This window comes from Capricornis sumatraensis, chromosome 8 (genome assembly GCF_032405125.1).
Source record: "Capricornis sumatraensis isolate serow.1 chromosome 8, serow.2, whole genome shotgun sequence".
NCBI classification, from domain to species: Eukaryota; Metazoa; Chordata; class Mammalia; order Artiodactyla; family Bovidae; genus Capricornis; species Capricornis sumatraensis.
The window spans coordinates 85,210,777-85,234,878 of record NC_091076.1 but is presented as its reverse complement, the minus strand read 5'-3'; the positions used below and the strand labels follow the sequence as shown (position 1 = coordinate 85,234,878).

At 53.0% G+C, this 24,102-nt stretch overlaps 1 protein-coding gene across 3 annotated transcripts in view; it reads left to right on the top strand.

Annotated features, from left to right (window-relative positions):
* Positions 1-267: 267 nt before the first annotated feature.
* Positions 268-24,102, top strand: part of MPRIP (myosin phosphatase Rho interacting protein) — a 92,797-nt gene continuing 68,962 nt past the window's right edge. For all 3 annotated transcript variants that reach the window (XM_068977270.1, XM_068977271.1, XM_068977269.1), the window contains exons 1-2: positions 268-422; positions 22,911-22,988. In XM_068977270.1, the coding sequence (XP_068833371.1) occupies positions 300-422; positions 22,911-22,988 (201 nt within the window). In that variant the 5' untranslated portion in view covers positions 268-299. The remainder of the gene's footprint in view (positions 423-22,910; positions 22,989-24,102) is intronic.

Below are 24,102 nucleotides of genomic sequence, written 5' to 3'. Positions count from 1 at the left end.
CGCGCTGGCCCGTCGCCTCCTCGCGCGCGCCCGCCGCCCTGGAGTGCGCCCGGCGCTCCGCTCCCCTTCGCTACGGCCGCGGGCGCCGAGGGCTGCGCGGGCACCGAGCGCGGGGACCGGCGGGGCGGTGGGAGCGGGAGCGGGCGCGCGAGGCCGCGTCCATGGGCCCGGGGCCGGCGGGCGGCGGCGGCGCGGGCGGGCGGCGAGGGCCGCGCGCTCTCTGAGGCTCTGGCCTGCGTGCGCGGCTGGAGGCGGCGGCCGGGGATGCGGCGGCGCCCGGCCTGAGCCCGCGCCCGGCCATGTCGGCGGCCAAGGAGAACCCGTGCAGGAAATTCCAGGCCAACATCTTCAACAAGAGCAAGTGTCAGAACTGCTTCAAGCCCCGCGAGTCGCATCTGCTCAACGACGAAGACCTGACGCAGGTGAGCGGCCGGCGCGGGCGGGGCGGACAAAGCGGCGCCCGCGGGACGAGCGGCGCCCTCCGCTCGCCGCCCGGTGACTCATGCGTTTCGGCGGCCCGGGGCGCCCGGCCGAGCGCGGGAACAAAGCGCGGGGCCGCTTGCGGCCGTCCGGCTCCGGGCCCCCCCCTCCCGCCCCCCCCGCCCCCCCCGACTCATCTCTCGCGGGTGGCTCCGGGCGGGGGCGGCCTGGGTCCAGGTCTCGCTCCGGGCGCGACCCCGGGCCGCCGGCAGGAGGGGCTCGCGGCCTCCCCGCCCCCAGAGTCGCCGCTCCCGGCAGTGTCCCTCGTCCCCGGGGGGCTTCGCAGGCTTCGTCGGCGGAAACCCGCCCACAGCGCGGCGCCGGGCCGTCCCGCGTGCCCGGGCGGGGTTGCTGGGGCGGCCGGCCTCCGGAGCTGGGCTCTGGGGCCCGGCGCGAGCACTCCCGCTTCCCGGGCCGTCTGGCCCCCACGCGGCCTCTCCCCGGCCTCCATCTCCTCGAGGTCTCCCTGGTCCCCCTGCGCGGGGCTGGGAGCTGACCTCGTCGCGGCCGCTTCCATCGGCGCGCCGCTTTCGAGTGACCGGGGCGGGCCGTTTCTCTCGCTGCAGAGTGGGTGGCCTGGCAGGGATGACGGCACGGGACCCGCCGCCGTCCCCAGCGGCCAGGAAAAGACTCCCGTTACCGAGACTCCACACCCGGGGCCGCAGAGTCAGAGCGTCAGGACCTCAGGACCCGTTTCCCGGTGGTGGTCCCGGTGGTGGGTGGGCTTCTAAGGGACCTGCCCTTCTCTCCACCGGGACTTCTCTCCCGGGGAAGCAGTTCCTGTGACGATGAGGGTCCTGGACCAGGACTCAGGAGACCTGAGCTTCTAGGCTTGCTGTCACTGGCAACTGCGTGACCTTGAACAAGTCCGTTTGCTTGGTATAGTTTCATTTCCTTCTCCATAAATTGGGAGCAGGAATCCCTGGCTCTCTTCCCTCACCAGGCTGTTATGAAAAACGGCGTGATATCTTAGTAAACTTTTTCCTTTTACAGCTTAAAGAACAAACAAGAATCAACCTGAAGAATAGTAAACCTGAATTTAGAAAGTTTCTGCCTTGGCAAGGGTTATTCTGAGAGTTTTCTAGTTATTCCAGGCAGCTGTTTAAATTGGGTGTTTACACCTGAAAGGGCTTGTTTTCTGATTCTTAAGCTTAGTTGAACTGGAATGAAATCTGCATATTTGAAATGTATCTGTTTTTAAAATGCTGATTATTAATTGGATTCGTGGGTGGATGTTGCAAATTTAAAAGTACCTTATTCTTGCAGTGTATTCACGGTTGAACTGTATGTAGGTTTTGAAATAGGCCTGCGCCCTCCCGGGTACAAGTGGAATGGTAGTTTCTGAAATGATTGGGTTATTTGTGCCTGGAGGGATTACGCCAGGCTTCTACCTCCTGGGATCTTTCAGGAAGAAACTGCTCTTGAAAAGAGGAGGGAGACTCAGGGCCGTTGCCAACAGCCTTAGCTTCTGCTCCCTGCATCCGGCCCTCCACCCCCCGCCCCATCCTCATGGCTCCATTAGGAAACCTCAGCCGATCGGTTCCCATCAGTCTTCCCCAAGTCCTTGCTTCCTGTTGGCCCTCCCGCCCCGAGCTTATTTTAGACCGTCAAGGCTGGAAGATAGATCAGGGATCATCCAGGCTACCTCCTCTTTAAGGTGTTTATCTGTTAGTTGTTCTCCTATGCATTTCTCTGCATACACACAGTCAAGTACAGTGAAAAAAAATCTTTTTTAACCTAAACTGTGTGCATATTTGCTCTGCCACATAATTTTTTTTCCCTCTCCTTGATGATATCTTGTAGCCATTTTCATGGTCATACATATATACCAAACTTGTTTTGCATTTTATATGGTCAGGGATGTACCATAGTTTAACCATTACCTTATTGCTGGGCAGTAAGGTTCTTTACTGGTTTTGTTGTTATAGTGAATGCTTCAGTGAACAGCTTTCTAACTGCTTTTGGGTATGTGTGTGTACATCTGCACACGCAAAAGTGCAAGTATTTCTCTGGGGGCAGATCTGTAAAAATAGAATGAGTGAATTGATATAAAATGCATTAAACATATATATATATTTTACAGATAATCATCAAATTGTCTTCTGGAAAAGATTGTATATCTTATCATTGCCACGACTGGGTATTATCAAATGATTTAGTTCTATAATTCCCAAGTTACCAGTGAGGTTAAGCCTCTTTTAATAATATTTGTTGGGTATATTTTGCTTCTTTTGTGGATTTTCATATTACTTCCCCATTTCTCTATCAGGTTAGTCCCCCCAACCCCTCATCCCATTGAGTTGTAGGAGTTTTCTGTATATATTTTAGGTCAGGAGTCCACAAACTTTCTGTAAAAGGTCAAATAGTAAATATTTCAGCCTTGTGGGCCATAGACCTTTGTGGCTACTATGGAGCTCTACCACTGTACCACAGACGCCGCTGTGTGAAGCTGCTGTAGACAAGATGTAACCTAAGGGGTATGGCTGTTTCCAGTAAAACTTTATTTACAAAATCAGACAGTTGAGAGGATTGGCCTGGAGCCATGGTTTGCTGACTCCCACTCTAGATATTAATTTGGTACCTGGGTCGTCTTGTGGCCTGCAGGCTTCTACAGCACGCGAGGTCAGCAGTTGCAGTACCTGTTATATACTATGTTTAAGTGAATGTAAGGTGTTTTCTCTTTAGTCGCTCAGTCGTGTCCGACCCTGTGATCCCATGGACTGTTTGTAGCCTGCCAGCCTTCTCTGTCCATGGAGCTCTCCAGGCAAGAATACTAGAATGGGTTGCCATATCTTTCTCCAGGGAATCTTCCCGAACAGGGATTGAACAGAGGTCTCCCACACTGTGGGCAGATTCTTTACCTTCTGCGCCACCTGGGAAGCCTTTATATTGTAGTTTTAAACATGAATGCAGTTAGGTTTCCATGTTTTCCTTTATAGTTTGTAGTTTTACTCTCATGCTTATAAAGGTTTTATTTCCAGCATTATAAAATAGCCTCTAATATTTTCTCTAATATAAGTAAGCAACTATTTTTATGCTTAACTTTGTTTGTGGTTGTTTTTGGCCACACTGTGTGGCTTGTGGGAATCTTAGTTCTCTGACAGGAGATCGACTGAAAGCAGCATGGTGTCCTAACCACTGGACCTCCAGAGAATTACCTGTGCTTAGCTTTTTAACCCATTGGGTTTGTGTTGTAGGAAGATAGTAATTCTGGCTAAAGGCAGAAGCTCTAATAGATGCTCTTGAAGAAGTCCAGGTAAATGTCCGTAAAGGTCTTCTCCAGGTCAGTGCTGACACTGGGAACAAGACATTGGCAGTCGATCAGAGGTGCGAATTGAGGAAACCTGATTGGGTAAAAGTACCTTTAACGGCAGTTGAGAATAGCAGATTTGGAGTAAATTTGGGGGAGTAGGGAATTCCCAAGTTAAAAAAGCGGTAAATTTGACTTCAAGGAGGTGGAGGTCCAATGTGGTCCTTAGGTGGAATCACTACTTCGGTAGTTGGTTAGAGCTGGAGGAGGGGTTGGGACCCAGTGGGAATTCTGATGTCGTAGGAGTGAATGGAGTAGCTCACGAGGCTGTGTAGAGTGAAACGAGATGGGGGAGGCTTGTTGGTCAGTGGGAGCAGCAGATCTGGAACTCAGGGGTCTTGGCTTCCAGGTCCTCGTCCCAGCCTGGGTTCCTGGTGGCCATTGGCTGGATGTCTCCCTCTCCAACTGACTTGTGCACCATTAAGCATGGCTTTTTGTGAAAGAAATCACCAAACTGCAGTTCTAGTCCCTGGTCTAGCACTGTTTTGTTGGTGGGACCTTGGCTGGGTTGTCTCTCTCCAGGAGAAAGAGGAGGTTCGTCTTGGTCTTTCCCGGTTCTTCAGCCCTGCTGTGTCTTCCCTCAGCCCCTCAGTCTAATTCCGCCCTTGCTGCGCTCATCCTTCAGTGCTGGGGCTTCTGGGGCATTGGGGTGGCAATCCCAGACATGGAGGTGGGTAGACCAGGCCTTGCTCTCCTTGTGAATCATTTCACCAGTCAGTTCATCATTTCTCTTTGTTCTGTGACTTTCTTAGATGTTCCAGGGTATGGAACTTCTTTATTTGACTTAACATTTATCTCAGAAACAACGGAAAGATTTCATGCCCACCCATTTTAGAAGCTTTGTGATTATTCAGCTTGGTAGATAGTTTGGTAAAGGGTGTGTCAGAAATCCCAGACCTTACAAATGACCAAACAAGCACATGAAAAATGGTTAATATCGTTAATCATTAGGGAAATGCAAATTGAAACCACAGTGAGGTACCACTTCATACCCACCAGGATGGCTGTAGAAGAAAAAGGGAAAGTGTTCAGTGTGGTGAAGATGTGGCGACGTTGGAGCCCTCGTGCATTGTTTCTGGGAGTGTAAAATGGTACAGTTGCTGTGGGAATCAGCTTGGCAGTTCCTCAAAAGAATCAGCACGTGACTTAGCGATTCCATTCCTAGCGTATACCCAAAAGAATTGGAAACAGGTATGCAAACAAACAGTTTTATGCCTATGTTTCTAACAGCACTATTTACAATAGCTGAAAGTAGCACCAACCCAAATATGCATCAGTGGATGAACAGAGAAATTATTGTCTGTCCACACAATACAATATCATTCAGTTACAAAAAAGGAGTGAAGTAATGAGATGTGCTACAACATGATTGACCCTCAAAAACTGATATTAAGTGAAAGAGTCAGACACAAAAGGTCAAACACTGTATGATTCCATTTATATGAAATGTCCAGAACAGGTAAATCTGTAGAGACAGAAAGCAGATTAGTGGTTGCAAGGGTTCTGGTTAGAGGGGAACAGGGCACACCTGCTGATGATTAACAGAACCTTGAATAGAACCTGATTAAGGTTCTGTTTTGGAGTGATGAAATGTCTTAGGCAGAGATGCTGTTTCCCTAACACTATGAATGTACTAAACGCCACTGAACTATTCTGTTGAAAGTGGTTAATTTTATGTGATGTGAATTTTGTCTCAATAAAAAAAGTTCAAGAATCACACATACAGACACACACACACACACACACACACACACACACACACACACATCCTAAACCTGCCACACACACACACACCCCCACCCTAAACCTGCCTTCTGCTTCTAGTGTCTCTGGAGTAAGTATCTGATTGTTTTGTTTCCAGAGTCTAGGGATTGGCAAATACTTAAAGCGCCAGATAATATTTTCAGCTTTGTAGGCCCACAGGCAAAATTGAGGCATTTAGGTACGTACTTATATAACCATTTGAAAATGTAAAAACCATTCTTGGTCTTGGGACCTTAAGAAAAAGTAACCAGTGGGCTAGATTTGGCCTCTAGAGTGAGCATACAGAGCTTTCCAACCCCCAACTCACTGCCACCCCTCACCCCCTGCCCCCGCCCCTTTAGACCAGCCCTGTCCGGTAGAACTGTAATGCAAACCAGATACGTAATTTAAAATTTTCTGGTTGCCACAAAGTAAAAAGAAACAAGTGAGGTTAATTTTAATTATATTTAACCTAATGTATCTAAAACATTAATTACTGTTTCAACATGTAAACATGCTGATATATGCACTTTTACCTTTACAGCACCTTTGGTCCAGACTAGCCTCATTCCAAGTGCTCAGTGGCCACGTGTGGCTGTTGTCTACAGTGATGAGTGGGGCGGCTCTGGCTGCAGTGGCCTGGCCCACAGCTGGGTTCTTGAGACCCTCCGGGGAAGTCCAGGGTGGGAAGGCTGTGCCTGTAGATTTTTTCTCCTCAGCTTGCGTTCGGAGTCCTGGAGCTACAAAAAGAGTTATCAGCTGGGTATTGATACTCTTATCTGCATCCCCTCATGGTGTGTTTTTGCCAACTTCAGGGGGTTCTTTCTTTGAAAGTCACTTTTTTGGGGGGTGACTCCTTTCACTGTATTTGAGAGCTCTGGGCTCTGGTTCCTGCTGCCCCAGCAGGGCAGAGGAGAGCAGGGTGCCGGCTGGTCAGGGCTTAGTAGACACATGCTGTGGGGAGCGAATGAGAGCCAAGGGTGGCTTGGTGGGGCGCGTGGAGGTGGGGTGCCTGCACCCCGCACCACCCTGTTTGCTCAGTGCTCCGCAGCTGCATCATAGCTGCTTTTCCCAGCGTTCTAGCTGCCACTTGACCTTTCTTTCCGAGTTCTTGTTCCCTGGCCCCGCAGAAGGGCTACAATGGAAGACCTGTGTTCTATTCTTGGCACAGACATTGCAGGGTGACCCAGAAAGGTCACCTATGTTCTCCTGGCCTCGGTTTCCCAACTCCAAAGCCACTGCCCACATTTTGTTCTCAGGAGTGGTCTAGTTCGCTAACGGAATGGATGGAGAGTACTGACCAGGCCTGTGAAGGCTACCGAATCCCTTTGTGGTAATTAATATTCCAGAAAGGATGCCAAGGGCCTCTGCTGTGGGGAACAGCCTTTGTTTGGGCTCTCTCCAGATCACTCTCTCCAGATCTCCTGATGCTGTTTAGCTGAAATAAATTTGGCTTGGAATACTTATCTTTAAGTTGCTACCAAGTTGCCATCTAGACTTGAAAAAAGTGCCTTAAGCCAAGGAGGAGAGACTAGAGGGAGCTGCGCTTCTCTTGCCTCCATCCTCATGCTGTGGGCGGCGGCCAGGACACAGGGGTGTGCGAAGCGCTGGGGGCTGGTTTCAAAGCAGTTAATCTGAGAAAACAGGCTTCCTTTATCCCTGAAAATTTACTCTCTGAGCATCACTTTCCCATCTGAGACGACACGGTTGAACCACGTCAGCGGTTTTCAAACTTTAAATTGCGGAGCCTTTTACTCAAAGGAGTCTCGTACAGAAGCGTGTATGAAGCCGGAAAAGTGACACGGTTCTGGGTGACACGCGGTTGGCGCTTGGCCTCTCAGCCATTTGTTTCTGTTTCCCACACGTGGGACCTCCGCTTGTTTCTGAGCGTACAAGGGGCAGGTTTGAAGACTTTGCCTGAGATCTCCCTTTGATTTTAGCAGAGGGCTCTGTGAGTGGTCTGGGCTCTCTCACAGCTGCCCTGGGCTGGGACCCCCGAGTGCCCAGCGCCACTGCTCTGATGCTCTCATTTCCTTTGGGGGCAAGAGCCAGACGCTTGGCATTTTATCTCTGGAGACTGGACTAGACTCTTCCAAACCACTTGCTGGTTTCCTCAGGGTCATCCTAGTTCACATGAAACCATAGCCTGATTCTTGCCTGGAGCCTGTAACCCTTCTGGCTCCTTCCTCCCCTTGCTCAGCTTGGTGTGTGTGCTGTGCTGGATGGCGGGGGCAGCTTGCAGTAAGGGTGAGTGGACAGGCCTGTGGAGTCCTCCTGAGCCTGTGTCGCCCTGGGTCCGGTGTTGTGAGTACCATGACCTCCTTCCACTGTCTTCAGCTGGGAAGGCGAGCAGGGCTGGGGGCAGCATGGCCGCCTGTGGGGCAGGGACATGGAGAACCAGTCAGGCTTAGGTTAGATCAGCCTGAGGTCACTGAGCTGCCTAGGAATGGGCTGTGTTCCACCTGGTTCCCATGCCAGCTTATATGCGGCCAGGAGCCGGGCCTCCCTTCTCCTGGGAAGGCCACTGTGACTTGTTAACCTGTTAAGGTTTCAGTAGGAGGCTGAGGTCTGCAAACTAAGTTGAAGCTGTTTAATGGACTTCTAATTCCTACCCCAAGGAGAAGGGGCCTGAGGGGCTGGGTGATCCCCCCACCCTCAAGCAGGTGAAGGATTGTCCCCGTTAGCAGATGGAGCCACTGAGACCCAGAGAGTTTCAGCCTAGGTCACAGGAAGGCCAATGTGGAGTTTTCAGAGTTCTGTTTGCCCACTCTGTCTGAAAGCAAATGTTAACCTTTCTGTCAGAGACAGGGCCTTGCCCTGACTTGGATTCCTTAGTTGGTGGGGGGCATGGGAAGGGCAGAGCATTTCGCAGGTCCTAAAGTCTCAGCTTTGTGGTATTGCACATCTCCTGGACAGGCTGCTGGCCTGTTGCAGTGACCATACCTTTGGTGAGCCTTGAACGGGAATCACGTTTTCCCCTGAGGGATTCCCAATCAGGAAGTAATTGTGTCCTTGACTCCAGATCCTAAAGCCCTGGTTGGAACAGGGAGACTCCATGTTCTCTCCCCTCCCAGTGTCCTGGTGCGCAGCTCAAGGGGCCAGGCAGGGGAGCTGCTGCTGGGAGTCCCAGGTGAACCAGAGAAAGAGTCCAGGTCCCCTGGGTGCTACTTTCAGAGCCTCTCTACCTCAGCTGGCGGGTCTTCTGCTTGGGGACTGCTCTGACCTACAAATCTGACACAGTCCCACTTTTAGTTCACACCTGCTCGGGTAAGGGAATGGGAGGGTTGAGGACAGGGGCTTTCAGCTTGGATTTGGGTCTTATGCTGCTTAAGCAACTTACTCAGAGTCTGAGTGTCTGCATCCCTCCTCTGAAAATGGGGGCTGCAACAGAACCCATGTCTGGGTGCCTGTGAGGATGGGGGGTGCAGGAAAGAGCAAGCCTCAGCTCTGTAAACGCCTGAGTGTGTGGTGGGCACGTGGTGACCCAGAGAGGGGACCTGCCTCTGTGATGAGATTCTGCAGCATGGCTGCCATCAAACTCTTTCTGTCTACCTGGTACCCACACCACAGAAGCCCAGGCTGCCCCTCTCTTGTGAGCTGCTTGGCACCACTTAGCAGCTGCCCCACATCAGCCCCTAGGGATTGGAAGGACCATAGTCCATTTGCTTGTGTGGGTTTGATTTTCAGAACATGTTCAAGTATAACGAGTGAACCAGTTTTAAGAATTTTTAGGGTGTAAGAAGCGAAGAGGCAGGGCTCCCCTGGTGGTCAGTGGCTAAGACTCTGTGCTTCCATTGCACGAGGCACAGGTTCTGTCCCTTAGTCAAGGACCTAAGATCCCACATGCTGCTCTGTGTGGCAAAAACAACAACGACAAAACTGGAGAGACCAGGTACGCTGGGCTAAGACCTACCACTGGAGAGTGTGGGCTGCTCCAGAGGCCAGCAGCCGGGGCAGTAGCCACCCCTGAGCACCTGCCGAGCCCAGAGAAATGCACACTGCCAGTCTCAGGAAGGGCAGTTGTTTAGTCGAATGGCAGTGGCACGCCCCAATTTCAGAAGTCACTTTGTGTGGAAGTGTCTCAGTTGCCATCAGCAAGGTGGCAGAGGGTTAAGAGAAGCTGCTTATCCTGCAGGTGCCCCTGGGAGCAGTTATCTGGGAATCCAAGCTCTCGTGCACTGGGCCTGGGTGAAAAGGCCAGAGGAGCACAGAGAGCAGCCTGGGCCTAGTACTGAGTCGCTGGGCAGTGAGCAGGAGATTGGCCCAGGCCCTTGGGTCACCAGCTTTGATAACTCCCCTCAGCTGGCAGGGGGTCCTCTGGCTTCCTCCCCCCCTGCCCCACATCCTAGGGATCACACACTCTTTCAGGGGGTAGAGCGTTCTGCCAAGGGTACCCTTCCGTGGGGTCTAAATGAGCAGACGTGGCTCCTTGTGAGAGTTTGCAATCTAGCTTGTCAACAGGCAGGTGCCATCTCAGCAGACAGCCCATTGACTCTCATCCCTACATCTCCCTTCCCTGCTGGAAACTTGTGAGCTTGGGTTTTCTTCCTGGGAATGGAGCCAGCGTACTGGCCACATAGCCGTCTCTGGTGTGGTTTTCTATACTTAGTTGGAGGAGTAGTTGATGTGCTCTGGGATTATTTTCTGGGGCAGTGGTGGGATTCAGAGCTGACAGTTATTGCTGTGTGCCCGGCCACTGCTAACCATTTACATTCACGGCAGCCTTATGAATTAGATAAGAAAACTGAGATGGAAAGAGGTCCTGGAACTTGTGCAGACAGTCTGAGCGGGACCCTCCTCCCAGGGTTCCCAAACGGACCTGAGTGGGCTCAGGCCAGCCTTCTGGACCTTAGATCTCTGGCCCTGTGTGGCCTCTGGCCCCTCGTGTCTGGGAGCTGCCCTGACAGAGTGTGTGTGTGCTGGGAAGGGTGGAGTGGAGGCGAGGCTTGGGCTGAACTTGTTACATTTCCTGTCTCTCCCTTACTTCCTTTCATCAGACTCTCCTGTCCTACCTGTCACTTTATAGGAAGCACTGCTTTTTGAGGGACAGGGTGTGACTTTTTCCTGCAAAACCATTGGCTCCAAAATTTGTCCCACGCATTGTCTGGCATTCGTCCCTTTGCCACAAATTTCGTCATGTTCCAAAAATCCCGTGGCCATGGGCTCCTAGTCAAGCCCAAACAGGGAAGGGTTTTTTTTTAAGTGTTCCTTTCCCCTCTTCCTCCAGCTGCTGCAGTCCAGGGAGGAGGCCTGGGCATGGACTGGACTTGCAGGGCATGTGTGTGGGCAGAGGGGTGAGCAGGAAGCTGAGCTGGGGAATGAGGGGTGGTGGCCAGCAGGCTGGCGGCTGCATGCCCTCCCATCTCAGGGCCTGGGATCCAGTGAGCTCTGTATGTGAGTTTTTGTTTTTTTGTGGTAAAATTCATGAAATGTAAAATTAATAATTTTAAAGGGTTCAGTTCACTTGCATTTAGCACAGTCACAATATGCTAAAGTCACCAGCACTCTAATGTAAACATCTCGTCACGATATGCTAAAGTCACCAGCACTCTGTAAACATCTCATCACACCAAAAGAACATCCATTACTACTGAGTAGCTTTATCCCACTTCCCACCCCCATCTTCAGCAGCCACCAGTCTGCTTTCTGTCCCTACTGATTTACCTATTCTAGATATTTCATCAAAATGGAATTGTAGAAATTGTGACCTTTTGTCGGGCTTTTTGCACCGAGCATGTTTTCAGAGTTCGCACGGTGACACGAAATCAGTGTGTACTGCTTGTTTCTGGATGAATATTGCATTCTATGGCATAGAACATTTTGTTTATGTCTGTCTGTAGATGGACACTTGGGCTGTTCTGCGTCTGGCTATTGTGAATCGTGCTGCTGTGAACACACATCTGTCTGACCCCTCAGCTCTTCAGGGTGGAGACTGGCTTGTGGGGGTTTTGCTGGGTCCCGTGGAGATCTGCTGTGAGTTGCACCGGGAAGCACCTCATCAGGCCAGACCTCAGCACTGCGGACAGTGGGGTGCAGGGGCAGAGATGGTGGCACGGGCGGGCGGAAGAGACCAGGGTAAGGACCTGGAGGGGCTGTGCCTGTGTGCAGGAGCAGCCAAGGCCACCCCCCGCCCCGACCTCCATTCCCTCATGAAGATCCTGTTGAGCAGGAGCTAAGCTGGGGCTTCAGTGTCCTGGGGTAGGGGGCCATGGGAGCTGAAGGCCAGGCGATGCAGGGAGACGCTGGTGCACCCCTGAATGGTGAGGTGTGGGGAAGCTGCTGGGAGCCAATCGCCGAGGGGCTTGGGGTCAGTTAGACAGCTGTTGTTTACTTCTTTGATCTCTCCTAAAGGATTTTTAAAAACGGTCACCAAAAGGGGGAAACAACCCCAGTATCATCAGTAAACGAATGTGGTCCGTCCACACAATGGAATATTATTTGGCCATGAAAAGGAGAGAGACAAGCACCCACTATGGCACAGCTGAGGTTAGAAAACATACACTCAGTGAGAGAAGTCAGGCACTAAAGACCACGTGTTACCTGATTCCGTTAGTGTGAAACATCCCTATTAGGCAACTTTGTGATGACATAAAGCAGCTTGGTGGCTGCTGGGGACCCCGGGGGAGAGTGCGGGAATGGCAGCTGAAGCGCACAGGGCTGCTTTTCCACGGCGACGAAGCTGCTCTAGACGTGATGGTAGCAATAGGTGCAATACAAACCTGGATTTGTATTGAATTTTACACCTGTTGTACAACAGAGGAGTTGTATAGTGTGTGAATTATGCCTCAAAAAAGTAAGTTGTTACAAAAATAACCTAAAGCCTTTATTATCCCCATCTCAGTTTTGGTTTCTGCTTGTTGTTTGGTCGATAAGTCGTGTCCAACTCTTTTGTGACCCCATGGACTATATATAGCCTGCCAGGCTCCTCGGTCCGTGGGATTTTTCCAGGCAAGAAGACTGGAGTGGGAAGCCATTCTCTTCTCCAGGGAATCTTCCCAACCCAGGGATGAAGCCCACATCTCCTGCTCGGCAGGCAGGGTTTTTGCCAGGAAAGGAGCCACCAGGGAAGCCCAGCCCACATTTTGCCAAACCATTATTTGACATCTTTGTTTCCTGTATTTCTGTCATTTTTGGCTTGGCATTTGCTGCCCATGTGTAGCTAACACTGCAGATTCCACCTCCGTCCTCTGCGCCATCCTAGTTACCCCAGGTCCCCAGGAGCGTGCTGGACTGCCATGGCATTGGCCTCACCGTGTCGCACCCACGTGTGCACATCTGCACACACAGCTTGGGGCTCAGCTGTGGTCAGGTGTGTGGCAGCAGCGTGGATGTGTTCTATGCTGAGAGCAGTTGGCGTTAGGGTGATTGTTTCATCAAGTATTTATTGTCTTTGCCTCCGTCCAGTGCTACTTCTGATTTGGCCGAAGGGTGGGACTGTCAGAGGATTCTCGGACTTAGAGCTCTGGAGGAGGGCCCCAGAGGCTCCAGCCGCATGGCAGTTTGGATGTGCCCCCCCACCCCTGGGAACCCCGCTCTGTAACGTGCTCCCAGGGAGGGGGCGGCACTGTGTGAGAGGCTCTGCTGCTTCTGGGGGGAGCGTGGGGCTCCTCACATGCCAGCTGGCCTCCCTGACCTCCATCTCTGCCGTTGGCCTGTGCTCGGTCCTCTCGGAGGTCTCTTCCACATCCTTCCTCTCTGCTCCCTGCTGCCGAGGACCTTACCCTTAGCTCCAGGTTTTGCGTCTTTGTCTCATTGTAGGTATTCTCAGTGGCTGTGTTGTCTTTGCAACCTGACTTTTGGCAGCAGGAATGTGTAAACTGCCTTTCTTGTAAGTTTCTTTCTTTAGGGCCATGTGTCCTGGTGTAATTAGTAGGCTCCCTGCTCATTTTCCCAGAGTGTCCCAGTTTGCATGCTAAATGGATAGAGTTGCTCTACTTGTGAGGCTCTGCTTTTTCCGGGCGGAGGTGGGAGCCTATGCTCGCACTTCTGTCTTTGTGTGCACAGATAGGAAAGACTCCTCCTTCTGAGGAAGAGCCCCATGGCCTCTGTCTGCTCCCTAAACCCCTTCACGGCCCTTGGTGCCTGGCCATGCTGGGTGGACAGCTCCATAGAGGGTGGCTTGTGGTGGTCCATCCTGTGCTGAGCTCCTTACAGAGACCACGAATCAGGACTCCACGCAGATCCCAGGCCTCAGGTGGAGGGATATCTGGGGAGGCCCTAGTGACGAGGTCAGGACTAGACCCTCAAGGAGAATACCCACTAGGGTTGTGCATCCTGCTGGGGGTGGCGCCAGCTTTTACTCCTGGGAATGGCTCACTGATGTGGCCTCACCCTCGCCTTGTCCCAGCCAGGGCCTTGTCCCGCCCTCGCCTCTGTGCGTCCAGAGGTTAGAGGCATGATACAGGGCCAGGTAGCCTTGACTCACACTTGCCGAGACACTGCGGTTTCCTTGTATGTGAGATGAGGAAGAGTGGTACGGAGTGCGTGAGTGAAGTGCCTGGAGCAGTGACCTGCCTTGTAAGTCGTTGGTGTTGACTGTTGGCACTGGGGAGTAGGATGGCTGGGTAGCAGAGCAGATTGGAGGGCATTTCGGAAAGCCTGCCCACGCGCCCACTCGATGCAGCGTGCGTCCTTAGGGCCACTCACCTCATGGCTCCCCTTTCTCAGAAGCCACGCTTTCTCTTACCCTGGGTCCTGATGGTGTTGAATCTGGCGCAGGGGCTGCCCCGCGACTGTGCTCGTCTTGGCAGTGGCCGATGGCCCTCTGCTGGCTTTCAGAGGCAGATGGCATGCCCGGGAAGCTCATGCCGGCAGGTGTGCCCACGTGGAGGAGTGTAGTGTGGGTCTAGAACGGAATAGCTGTAAAGCAGCAGGACAGTGTTCTCTGCTGAGGGCTTGAGACCCTTGGACGTGTCTTAGAGACGAATCCCAGCACAGTGACCCGCGTGGTGTTGGGAGGAGAAGCCTGAGGTGGGATCTGCAGGGATGGCTGACCTGGTTGCCCCAGTAGGTTTGCTCTAAGTGAGAAGCCCACGCTCCTGGGGTCTTGCTCTACTGGCTTGTGGAGGTGTGTGCTGACCGAGGTGTGGGTCAGGCAGGTGGGACAGGCCTCCCTCTGCGGTCTGCCCAGATGGAGTGTTCTTTCTCAGGTGGCCGGAACAAGGCGAGGGCGAGGCTTCAGACTGACCTGGATGTGTGCCTACATTTCGTGTTACTGACTTACCTCCACATGTCCCAGAAAAGACAGGCGACCTCACAATCTCCTGTGATTTACATGCTCATAAAGATAGCCAGACAGCTGCCACCCAGGCATCATTTCTCCTTTTGGAATAGAAACGCAGAAAATATCGAAAAGCCTGTTTGCTATGAGCGCATGGAAGCGTTTCCACAAAAACTCTTGGGGAAAAGAGGAGCAGGGCGCCAGCCTCCGAAGCACTTAGCTTCAGTCTACAAACACCCCGTCCTCGGAGCGTTCGCTAGATCCTCACCTCCGGCCCCTGTGCAGCTCCTCATCCTCCAGCTCGGCCCAGGAGTGCCCCTGAGCTGGAACGCTGGCCCCCACAGTATGGGTCTGTCTTCAAGGCTGTGTGGGACCGCTCTCCTTGAACAACTTTCATGAGGCTGGTGCTTGGAGTTGACATGTCCAGCCTTGTGTGAGGGTGCCTTTGTGGTGTTCGCGTGCTTTGTCCCGCCTGAGTCAGGCATCCTGGGGTCCCCTCCGGGCTGGCCTTGGATACTCTCTACGGCCCTCCCTTCCACGCTGTTCTGGGGCCGTCTCGCGTGCCAGGTCCACTCTGGGGCTCGTTCCCCTGAGCACTGCTGGCCCTAAGCCCCGTCCCCGGTTTGGTTTGAGCACCAAACCAGCACTGGTTTGCTGGTCTGTGTTGTCTCTTTAGGCTCCGTGTCTGGCTGTGGGATTACCAGGGAGGAGCAGGGAGATGAGTTCTCTTCTCATGTGGCCACCTGGCTGCTCTGAGAATGCCGGCTTTCCTGCGTCGTCTCTGCTTTCTGTCGGGGCCACTGTGGCGCACGCGGTGTTGGTGGGGATTGGATTCAGGAAAGGGAGGAGAGTTGGAGGCCAGCCTGTCCACGTGCTCCTCAGCGCTCAGCTTGTCCCTCAGTGTTGGGGATGGACAGGTTCCTCCCGGTGACTGGGCTCCGTGTGTGGAAGGAAGAGGTGTGGCCTGGGCTCACCCTGTCCTGGCTCAGAGGCCTTGCAGCAGCACCTGGAGGACAAATGGGGAGCAGCTGAGTGCTGCCTCAGTGTGTCCACTGACTCACACGTCAGGTGGCCCTACTTTGCAGGGGGCACCTTGCTGAACAAAGGTGGGATGTGAAAGCAGAAGGGCTGGAGATGGCGAGGGGCTTGGAGAAGGGCCTGGGGGTAAGCAGGGTATTGCTGCAGAGTGGGGTTTCCTTTCTGCAGAGGCCCATGTGTGCAGAGCCCCGAGGCCAGAAGACAGTTTTCTGTTCATAGGAGGTGTGAGTATGGGCACAGCTTGCAGGAGGGGAGCCCCAGTAAGTTCTTGGTAAGCAGCTGGCTCTGGATTTGTTACTCTACTTGAAGGGACCTGCGTAGAGTCAAGGGGTTACTCCTGCCCGTAGAGGAGAGGTGCTTGTGGGGGGCCTTTAGGATGACAGGGGTGGGAAGGTGGTACCGCATTTCTGTGTCTGCTTTTCTCAGGGCCCCTTGCGCTCTGGGGCAGGTGAATCTGAGGGGACAGAATAGCGAGCTTCGCAGCCTGTCAGAAGTCTGTCACATACATCTCCTTTCTTTGAGCCTCAGATGGGCCCTGTGGAGCTGAGAGCCCAGCAGGTAATGCCTGGACGCCGTAGGGCTGGTTGTGATTGGGCAGCTGTGTCCAGAGTCCTGGATGTGTCTGGGCAGCATCAGGGTGGCAGCTGGGTGATGTTCTGTAAGGCAGGCTGGGTGCCTGCTCCTTCCCTGCCTGCAGCCCGCCCTGCCCACTTGGCCCGATGGAACCCAGGCCTGCCCCGGGAGGGTGGTGCAGGGGGAAGGGGACGAAGAAGCTCACGTGGTCCAGTCGACAGCCTTCAGAAACTGCATGTGCCTGTGGCCTCAGGAGAAGCTGAAGCCATGGCAGGCTGCTTGGCCTGGGGCTGGCCCCTGTGAACTGCAGAAGCAGAAGCCTTCGTGGCTAAGCCTCTTTGCTGTTGGGTTGCAGTGGGTCCTCTTCTGGGGGGCATATGCCTGTGTGAGTGGAGCAAGTATCCTAAAGTAATAGGTTTTTGGTTTTTTATTTTTTAATTAAAATTATTATTTTGAGATCATTGTAGTTTTGCACGCAGTTGTGAGATACAATCCAGAGAGATCCTGTGTATTCTTTACCCAGTTTCCCCCAGTGGCTGCATCTTATATTAATAAAATTACAGGACATTGTCACAGTCCTCCTGTTCTCTTACCTCTGATGCCTCCTTAACTCCTAGAAGCTGCAAGTCTGTCTCCATGTCTAGAAATTCCACATTTCAGGCATGTTGTGTCAGTGGAGTCGAACATCATGTAACCTCAGGGTTGACTTTTCCACTCACCCTAATTCTCTGGAGACTCATCCAAGTTGCGTATATCACCAGTTGTTTCCTTTTAGTTGCTCAGTAGTATTCCAGAGTGTGCATGGATTAACCACTCATTCGCTGAAGGACATCTGCATTGCTTCCAGGTTTTTCTTGGCTCTTTACAAATAAAGAGACAGTAACCACTCACATACAGTTTTTGTGAAGTGTAAGCTTTTATTTCTCTGGAATGTGCCCAGGAATGCGGCGCCTGGGTTATGTGGTAGTTGGATGTTTGGTTACTTGCTTATGGCTGCACTGGGTCTTGGGTGCTGCGCCCCGGCTTCCTCTGGTTGCGGCCAGCGGGGGCTGCTCTTGCATGCAGTGCTTGGGCTTCTCCTTACTGTGCTTCTCTTGCTGTAGAGCAACGGCTCTGGGTGTGCAGCTGCAGCACGTGGACTCAGTAGTCATGGAGCGCGGTCTTAGTTGCCCTGTGGCATGTAGAATCTTCCCAGACCAGGTATCAAACCCACGTTTCCTGCATTGGCAGATGGAGTCTTATCTGCTGAACCAGCAGGGAGGTCCAGTATTTCATTTTTTTAAATGATTGTAAGCAGTACTTTTAGGAAGTACTTGTTTTGCTGTGCTGAGTCTTCGATGCACCGCGTGGGGTCCTCGATCTTCGTTGCAGCATGGTAGCTCTTGGTGCGGCGAGTGGGATCTAGTTCCCTGACCAGGGATCAAACCTGGGCCCCCTGCATTGGGAGCTCAGAATCGAGCCACTGGACCACCAGGGAAGTGCTAGTATTTTAACCCTTCTCTCCTTCCAGGATTCTGACGACACAGATATTAGGTCTTCTGTTCCCACAGGTCCCTAAGACTCTGTTCTCTTATTTTTCAGTCTGTTTTCTCTGTGTTGTCTGTGCGATTTCTCTTCTCTTGTTTTCCAGCTCACTGATTCATTCCATTGTTCCCATCTTTCTGCTTTTTGAGCCCATCCATTGAGCTTTTGATTTAGCTATTGTATTTTTCAGTTTGAGAATTTTCACCTGGCTCTTGCAGCTTCTGTTTCTTTGCTCAGGCTCTCTGTGTTTTCATTTATTCCAAGCATGTTCATAATTTCTTGTTGAACCATGAAGCATGGCTGCTTTAAACCTCCAGCAGATAATTCTGACATGCCTGACACCCTGGTGTTGGCATCGACCTTCCTGGTTCTTGGTATCATGGTGATTTTTCAACCTGGACAGTTTTGTGTCACCCCAGGTGACTTTGGGCTGTGTTTGACCTCTCTCTTTCAGTCGGGTTTTTCTAGCACTGCCCAACAGGGGAAGCAGGGCTCTGCCTGCTCCCTCTCATTGGAGGTAGGAGTCTGGCTCCTCACCGGGCTCCGTGGACACTTGAGGCAGGAGGTGTGTGGTTGCTGCCGTAGGGGGCGGGGTTCAGCCCCTCAGGTGTCCTCCTCGGATAGCAGGGAGAGGGAGGGGACCTTTACTGCTGGGTGGGCAGGGCAGTCCTGGGCCCCTGCCTGTTGTCCCACACCTCACCTACTGAGTAGGAAGGCTCTGGAAGTCTGGCCTCTGCTGGGGGAGGGTGGGAGTGTGGCAGTGTCTCCTCTGTCCGACTGGGGTAGGCTGGTTACTCTGGAAGAGTTCTCTGCTTTGCCAAGTTGTCCCTTCCCTGGTTCTTCGACTAGGGAGAGCCTTTCCTGAGGCTTTTTCTGTCTGTGCCTGTTGGCGCTTCCATGTGGCCTCTCCTTCAGACCCCGATTTGGGACAGTGAGGCCAAAAGAAACCCAGGCTGCACACCTCCCAGCGGTGCCTCGGCTCCTGAGCGCCCAGCCCCTCTGCAGTCTTCTCTCCCGCTTTTCAAGTCTCCTTCGTTTTGTCTAACATACAGTGTCCAGGCTTTTATTTGTGCTTAGTGGGAGGCATAGGGACGTTACATCCACCCCATCTCGAAGCAGAAATGTCAAGTGAGCAATTTCGAAAGGGCTTTGGGCTGAGGAGGATGCCACAGCCACCAGCAAGCAGCCTCTTCCCAGAGGTCAGCGGAAGTGCAGCCTCTGGTTTATTGGTGTGTGAGGCGGGGCTGAGTTTAATGGAAGGGAGAGAGGCCCGGCGGGTGGTCCCGAATGGTGACTTTTGCACAGGGACTGGACCAGTGGGCTTACTCCCAGTGGCCTGCTTGAAACAGAACTCCCAAAGTCCCATCCTTTGGGCCCTCAGTATCAAGAAGAGTTACCTGCTTCTCCTGTCCCCCTGCCCCTTAAAGTAAACCCGTCACCCAGGCAGAAAACAGCAACAAAACTACAGGCCACTAGGAGTTTCTAGAGCCCACTTCCTGTGCCAGCTGCCTTTGGGGTCACCAGAGCCTGTATGTCAGGTCACTTGGGGCTTCCATGGGAGGTGAGGCAAGAACAGGAGGGATGCTGCCCTACAGACCTCTGGCTTGTGGCTTGTAAACCTCTCCTGTGGGGACAGGCTGTGCGTGGCGCTTCTGGACTCACCAGCATGGCCAGGTTGGCTGTTGCCAATTTCTAGGCCCTCTGAGAAACAGTGAGGGCAGCAGCTGCATGTCTGGGGCACCCTTCTTTGGACCGAGGGCAGGTGGGCATGTCTAGCTTGAGGTTCCCTGAGGAGCAGGAGGCTCAGAGCATGTGTCCCCGGGTGCGGCTCTCCAGGCTTGTGGAAGGGGTTCCAGGTCTGGAGCCCTCAGTGAGAGGCACTGACGAGTTGAGGGAGGGCGGCAGCTGAACCAGCCCCACTGGTGGACAGGCTCCTGCCTCCGTCTCCGCTTTGGCCGTGCCCATGATCACCAGTGCTCCCCTCCCCAACCACTGCCTCCTCACACGTCATTTGTTCCCGGTTTGCTTGCTGTGGACTGTGAACCCATGGAGGGGGAGCAGTTTCTTATTTATCTCTGCTTCCCCACTGCCTGACATAGGCCTTGGTAAATGATGTTTTTTTTAATAGCTTTATTGAGATGAAACTCACATACCATATATAGTTGACTTATTTAAACTGTGCAGTTCAGTGATTTAATGTATTCCCAGAGATGTGCAGCTATTATCACAGTCAGTTTTAGAACGCTTTCATCCTCCCAAAAGAAACCCTGTGTCCTGTAGCCGTCACCCCCCACAGCCCATCCATCCCCTCTGTCCTGGGCAGCCCTGTCTGCCGTTTGTCAGTAGGGTTTGCCTTGGTAAACGCTCCTGCAGAACACTGCCCACTTCCTGGGCTGCTGGAGCCCTTGTCTCTTGCCCCGTGCCCTCCTCTGGCCCAGCCTTCCCACCTTTCAGGACACCCTACTCACCCGGGTGGGGTCTGCTTTGGGGTGATTCGCATAAGGAAGTCACACCAGGTGAGGTGGGTGCTGGTAGGGTTGCCGAGGAGATGTTTGTGGAGCGAATAATGATACTGCTTGCAGGCCAGGTTCTGAGGGACCTGGCCGAGCCCATGTCTCTCACTGCCATTTTGAGGAAAGGACAGGTAGGTGTAGCTGACAGTGTGGTCACCCCAAAGCCCTGGAGCCAGAAAAGGGGAGGGTGGTATGTGATGGAAGCCAGACAGAAACTGAGGAGACATGGCCTTGGGCTCTAACCTCCTGATTTCGCAGGCCAGAGACCTGCACCCGTGGCCATGGTGGGGAGTCACCTGGCTGGGGTACAAGGGGTCAGCCCCCAGCGCCAACCCGGCTGTCCTGTGTGTGCATCTCCCAGTGGGGCAGAGAGAGGCCGAGTGTGCTTGTCTGCCTGGGGAACGGCTGGGTACCTCTGGTGCTTGCTGAGAAAACAGACCTCGGTTCTCTTTGCTTCTGCTTTCCCAGGCAGTATTTCATCCCACATACTCCACGGTCCTTCTGGGCCATGTCCCTCTAACTCCTGGTTCCCTGCCAGCACCCACTCCCATGTTTCATCAAAGCCAGTCTTCCTTCAGCCTACTCCATACCCCATGCCCGAAACCCCTCTTTCTGTTCACGGGGAGAAGCCAGTGCTTTCCCTGGGTTTCAGGCCCCTGTGGGAGCCTAGATATGCTCACCCACATGCTCTGTGACCTCTGGCAATTGACCTCCCCTCTGCGAGTCACAGATTCTACAGCTTTTCAAAATGAGGTGATGTGACGGGGCCTGCCAATTTGGAAATGATGAGTAAAGCGCATGCTGAGAGGACCCTAAGGCTCTCCCTGGGGTAGTCTATGTGTAAACAGCAGGTGGAAGGTTTGGGTTTTGATTTGTTTTGCTGTTTGTGCCTCAGCTGCCCTTCCTCAAGTCTGGTGTGGCCGAAAAGGGAGCTGGAGTCTGAGTGTCTTCATCCTTTAACTCCTGTTGAACTCCACTGCCAGGCTCTCGGGGGAGGGGGCGCTCTTTGGATGTAAGAAATACAAAACTAGCCATCATTTATTTAGGCTTTTTAGGCCAGACACTGTACTCAGGCTATTTTTCCCCCTCTTAAACAATTTTTGAGATAATTGACATACCATAAAATTCAGTTTTCTAAAGCATTTGTTGTTCAGTCGCTAAGTCGTATCCAACTCTTTTGTGACTCCACGGACTGCAGCCTGCCAGGCTCCTCTGTCCTTGGCATTCTCCAGGCAAGAATATGGAGTGGGTTGCCATTTCCTTCTCTAAGGGATCTTCCTGGACCAGGAATCAAACCCGGGTCTCCTGCATTGACAGAATTCTCCTGTCAAGAATTCTCGACGGGAGAGCTCTCTGTCATTTCATTGGCAGGGCCACCAGAGAAGCCCTTTTAAAGCACACGATTTAGTGATTTTTAGGATAATGACTCCCCTGTCTGATTCCAGAGCATTTTCATCACCCCCAAAGAAACCCCACACCTGTTATCAGCCACTCCCCATTTCTGCTCCCTTGACATCCTGGTAGCCACTCATCTGCCCCCTCTTTCTGCGGATTTCCTGATTCTGAACCTTTCATATAAGCGGAATCGTGTAATTTGTGGTCATTTGTGTTTGTCTTCTTGACTTAGCATAAGGTCTTTAAGGTTCAGCCGTGTTGCAGCGAGCGTGTCAGCGCTTCATGCCTTTATATCGCTGGATGCCGTTCCGTTGAATGGATGGGCCACATTTTCCATCTGCTGATGGCCACTGGGGTTGTCTCTACCTTTTGACAATTGTGAATAGTGCTGCTGTGAACATTCACATCCAGGTTTTTACTTGAGCACTTGCTTTCAGTTTTCTTGGGTATGTGTACACCTAGGAGTGGAATTCTGGGCCATAGGGATTCTAAGTGTAACCTGAGGAACTGTCAGACTGCTTTCCCAGCAGCCTTGCCGTTTTCTTTCCTGTGCTGGGCCGTGTTTCATCAATCCTCACGTAAGATTCGTGAGGCGCAGATGCAGCTGTTGCCACACTCACTTTTGCACGTGAAGATGAAACTGGAAAGGTTTTCAGCAAGGTCATGCAGCCGGCAAGTTGGCGATTCTCTGGCCACGCTTGTGGCGATGGCTGAAGCAGTGTCTCTGCTCCCAGGCTTTGTGCCCTCAGGACGAGGGCCTTTGGCCGTGCTGGTCACAGGTTCTCCCTGGTGCCTGCAGTTCCCGTGGTGATGAAGAACGTGACCCTGGTGGCTTGATCAGGAGCTTGCTGGGCGGTGTCTGCTCCTAGGAGTCTTGTGTTCTCTGTTTGTCTGGTCTCCCACTGGGTTTCATGTTCCTGTCTCCATAGCGGGTGCTCCAGGCCTGCTGGAGCCTCTGGCTCCCCAGTGTGTCTCCTGCTGGGAGTGGGTGCATGCATGGAGGGCTTGGAGTACAGGTGGATTCTCTTCCAGCGGGCACTTGTCAGCTTGGCGTTAGCTTGCCCGTTGAACCTGTCCAAGGCCACTGATGACCGGCCCTCCTTCTCTCCTCTAGGCAAAGCCCATTTACGGCGGCTGGCTGCTCCTGGCTCCAGATGGGACGGACTTCGACAACCCAGTGCACCGGTCTCGGGTAAGGACTTCAGAGTGCATTCTTGGGGGAGGACTCACCAGAGAGGGCACTCTGAGGCAGATGGACCATGGGAGGAGGGAAGTGAGCTGTGGGTCCTAGGGTGGTAGGATCCAAAGGAAACCCTTACTCAGTGAGCTTGCAGAGCCCACAAGGAACAGCCTCAGTTACACATAGTTGCACCCCGCCCTTCATTCAAAAGAATGCTGCCTGTTCTGTGAGTCAGCTCTAGAAACAGGTAAATGGAAAAGGTCATCGGACAGTTCAGCACATGTCTGCAATGTGCTCTTGAGGCTCCCTGTTCCTTCAGTGCTGGGGTCCTGCTCCTGCAGCCCCCGCTTCCCCTCCTTTCCTCCCCAGCTGGGGGCTCAGCAGATGAGCACGAGTGAAGGGAGGCGGCCTCCAGGGCCCACTTGGCTTCTGTCCCATCTCTGCTGGGCACCCAGCCCCTGGGGGGCGGGTTCTGCTGAACACAGGATGCTGCTCAGGCAGGTGTGAGAGGAGCAGGGAGATGTCAGACCAGCAGCACCCCAGTCAGTGCTTATTCCTCTGTCAGAGGTCCCCTTGGATTTGGCTCCAGTTAAAGCTCGCTTTCCTCTTCCACGCATGCTCCTCTGGGAACTGCCGCCCACACCTGCCATCCCCTGATTCCGGAGGGCCTCTTCCCCCACTCTGGGTCTCTGCTGCCCCAGCCTGAGTGTCACACACTGGGATGGGGCCGTGGTACCCATAGAACATGCCTTGTATCTGGGGTCTTAGGCCTTCTCTGGAATGGGTTTTAATTTTAAAAACAATGCACAGGAGCCTTGGGAATATTTCTCGGGAAGGGCCCAGGTGGCCCAGCCTTCTGCAGGTCCTCTTGCAAGGCCACATGAGTGCCCTGTGCCTGCCACCCAAGCATGAAGACCATGGGGCTACTGTGTTCAGTGGCTGCAGTAACTGGGGGGCAGCCCTTTCTCCTATTTCATATTTAGGTCACTAAATGGCAATAGAATTGTCTTTTCCAGCTTCTGATGGGAAATTCATTATTATAAATGATATAATTCTGGTCCAAACTAAAGAGCCATGATATTTTAGTTCATTCTTGTGGCCTTATTGCCAGTAGAAGTATGAATTT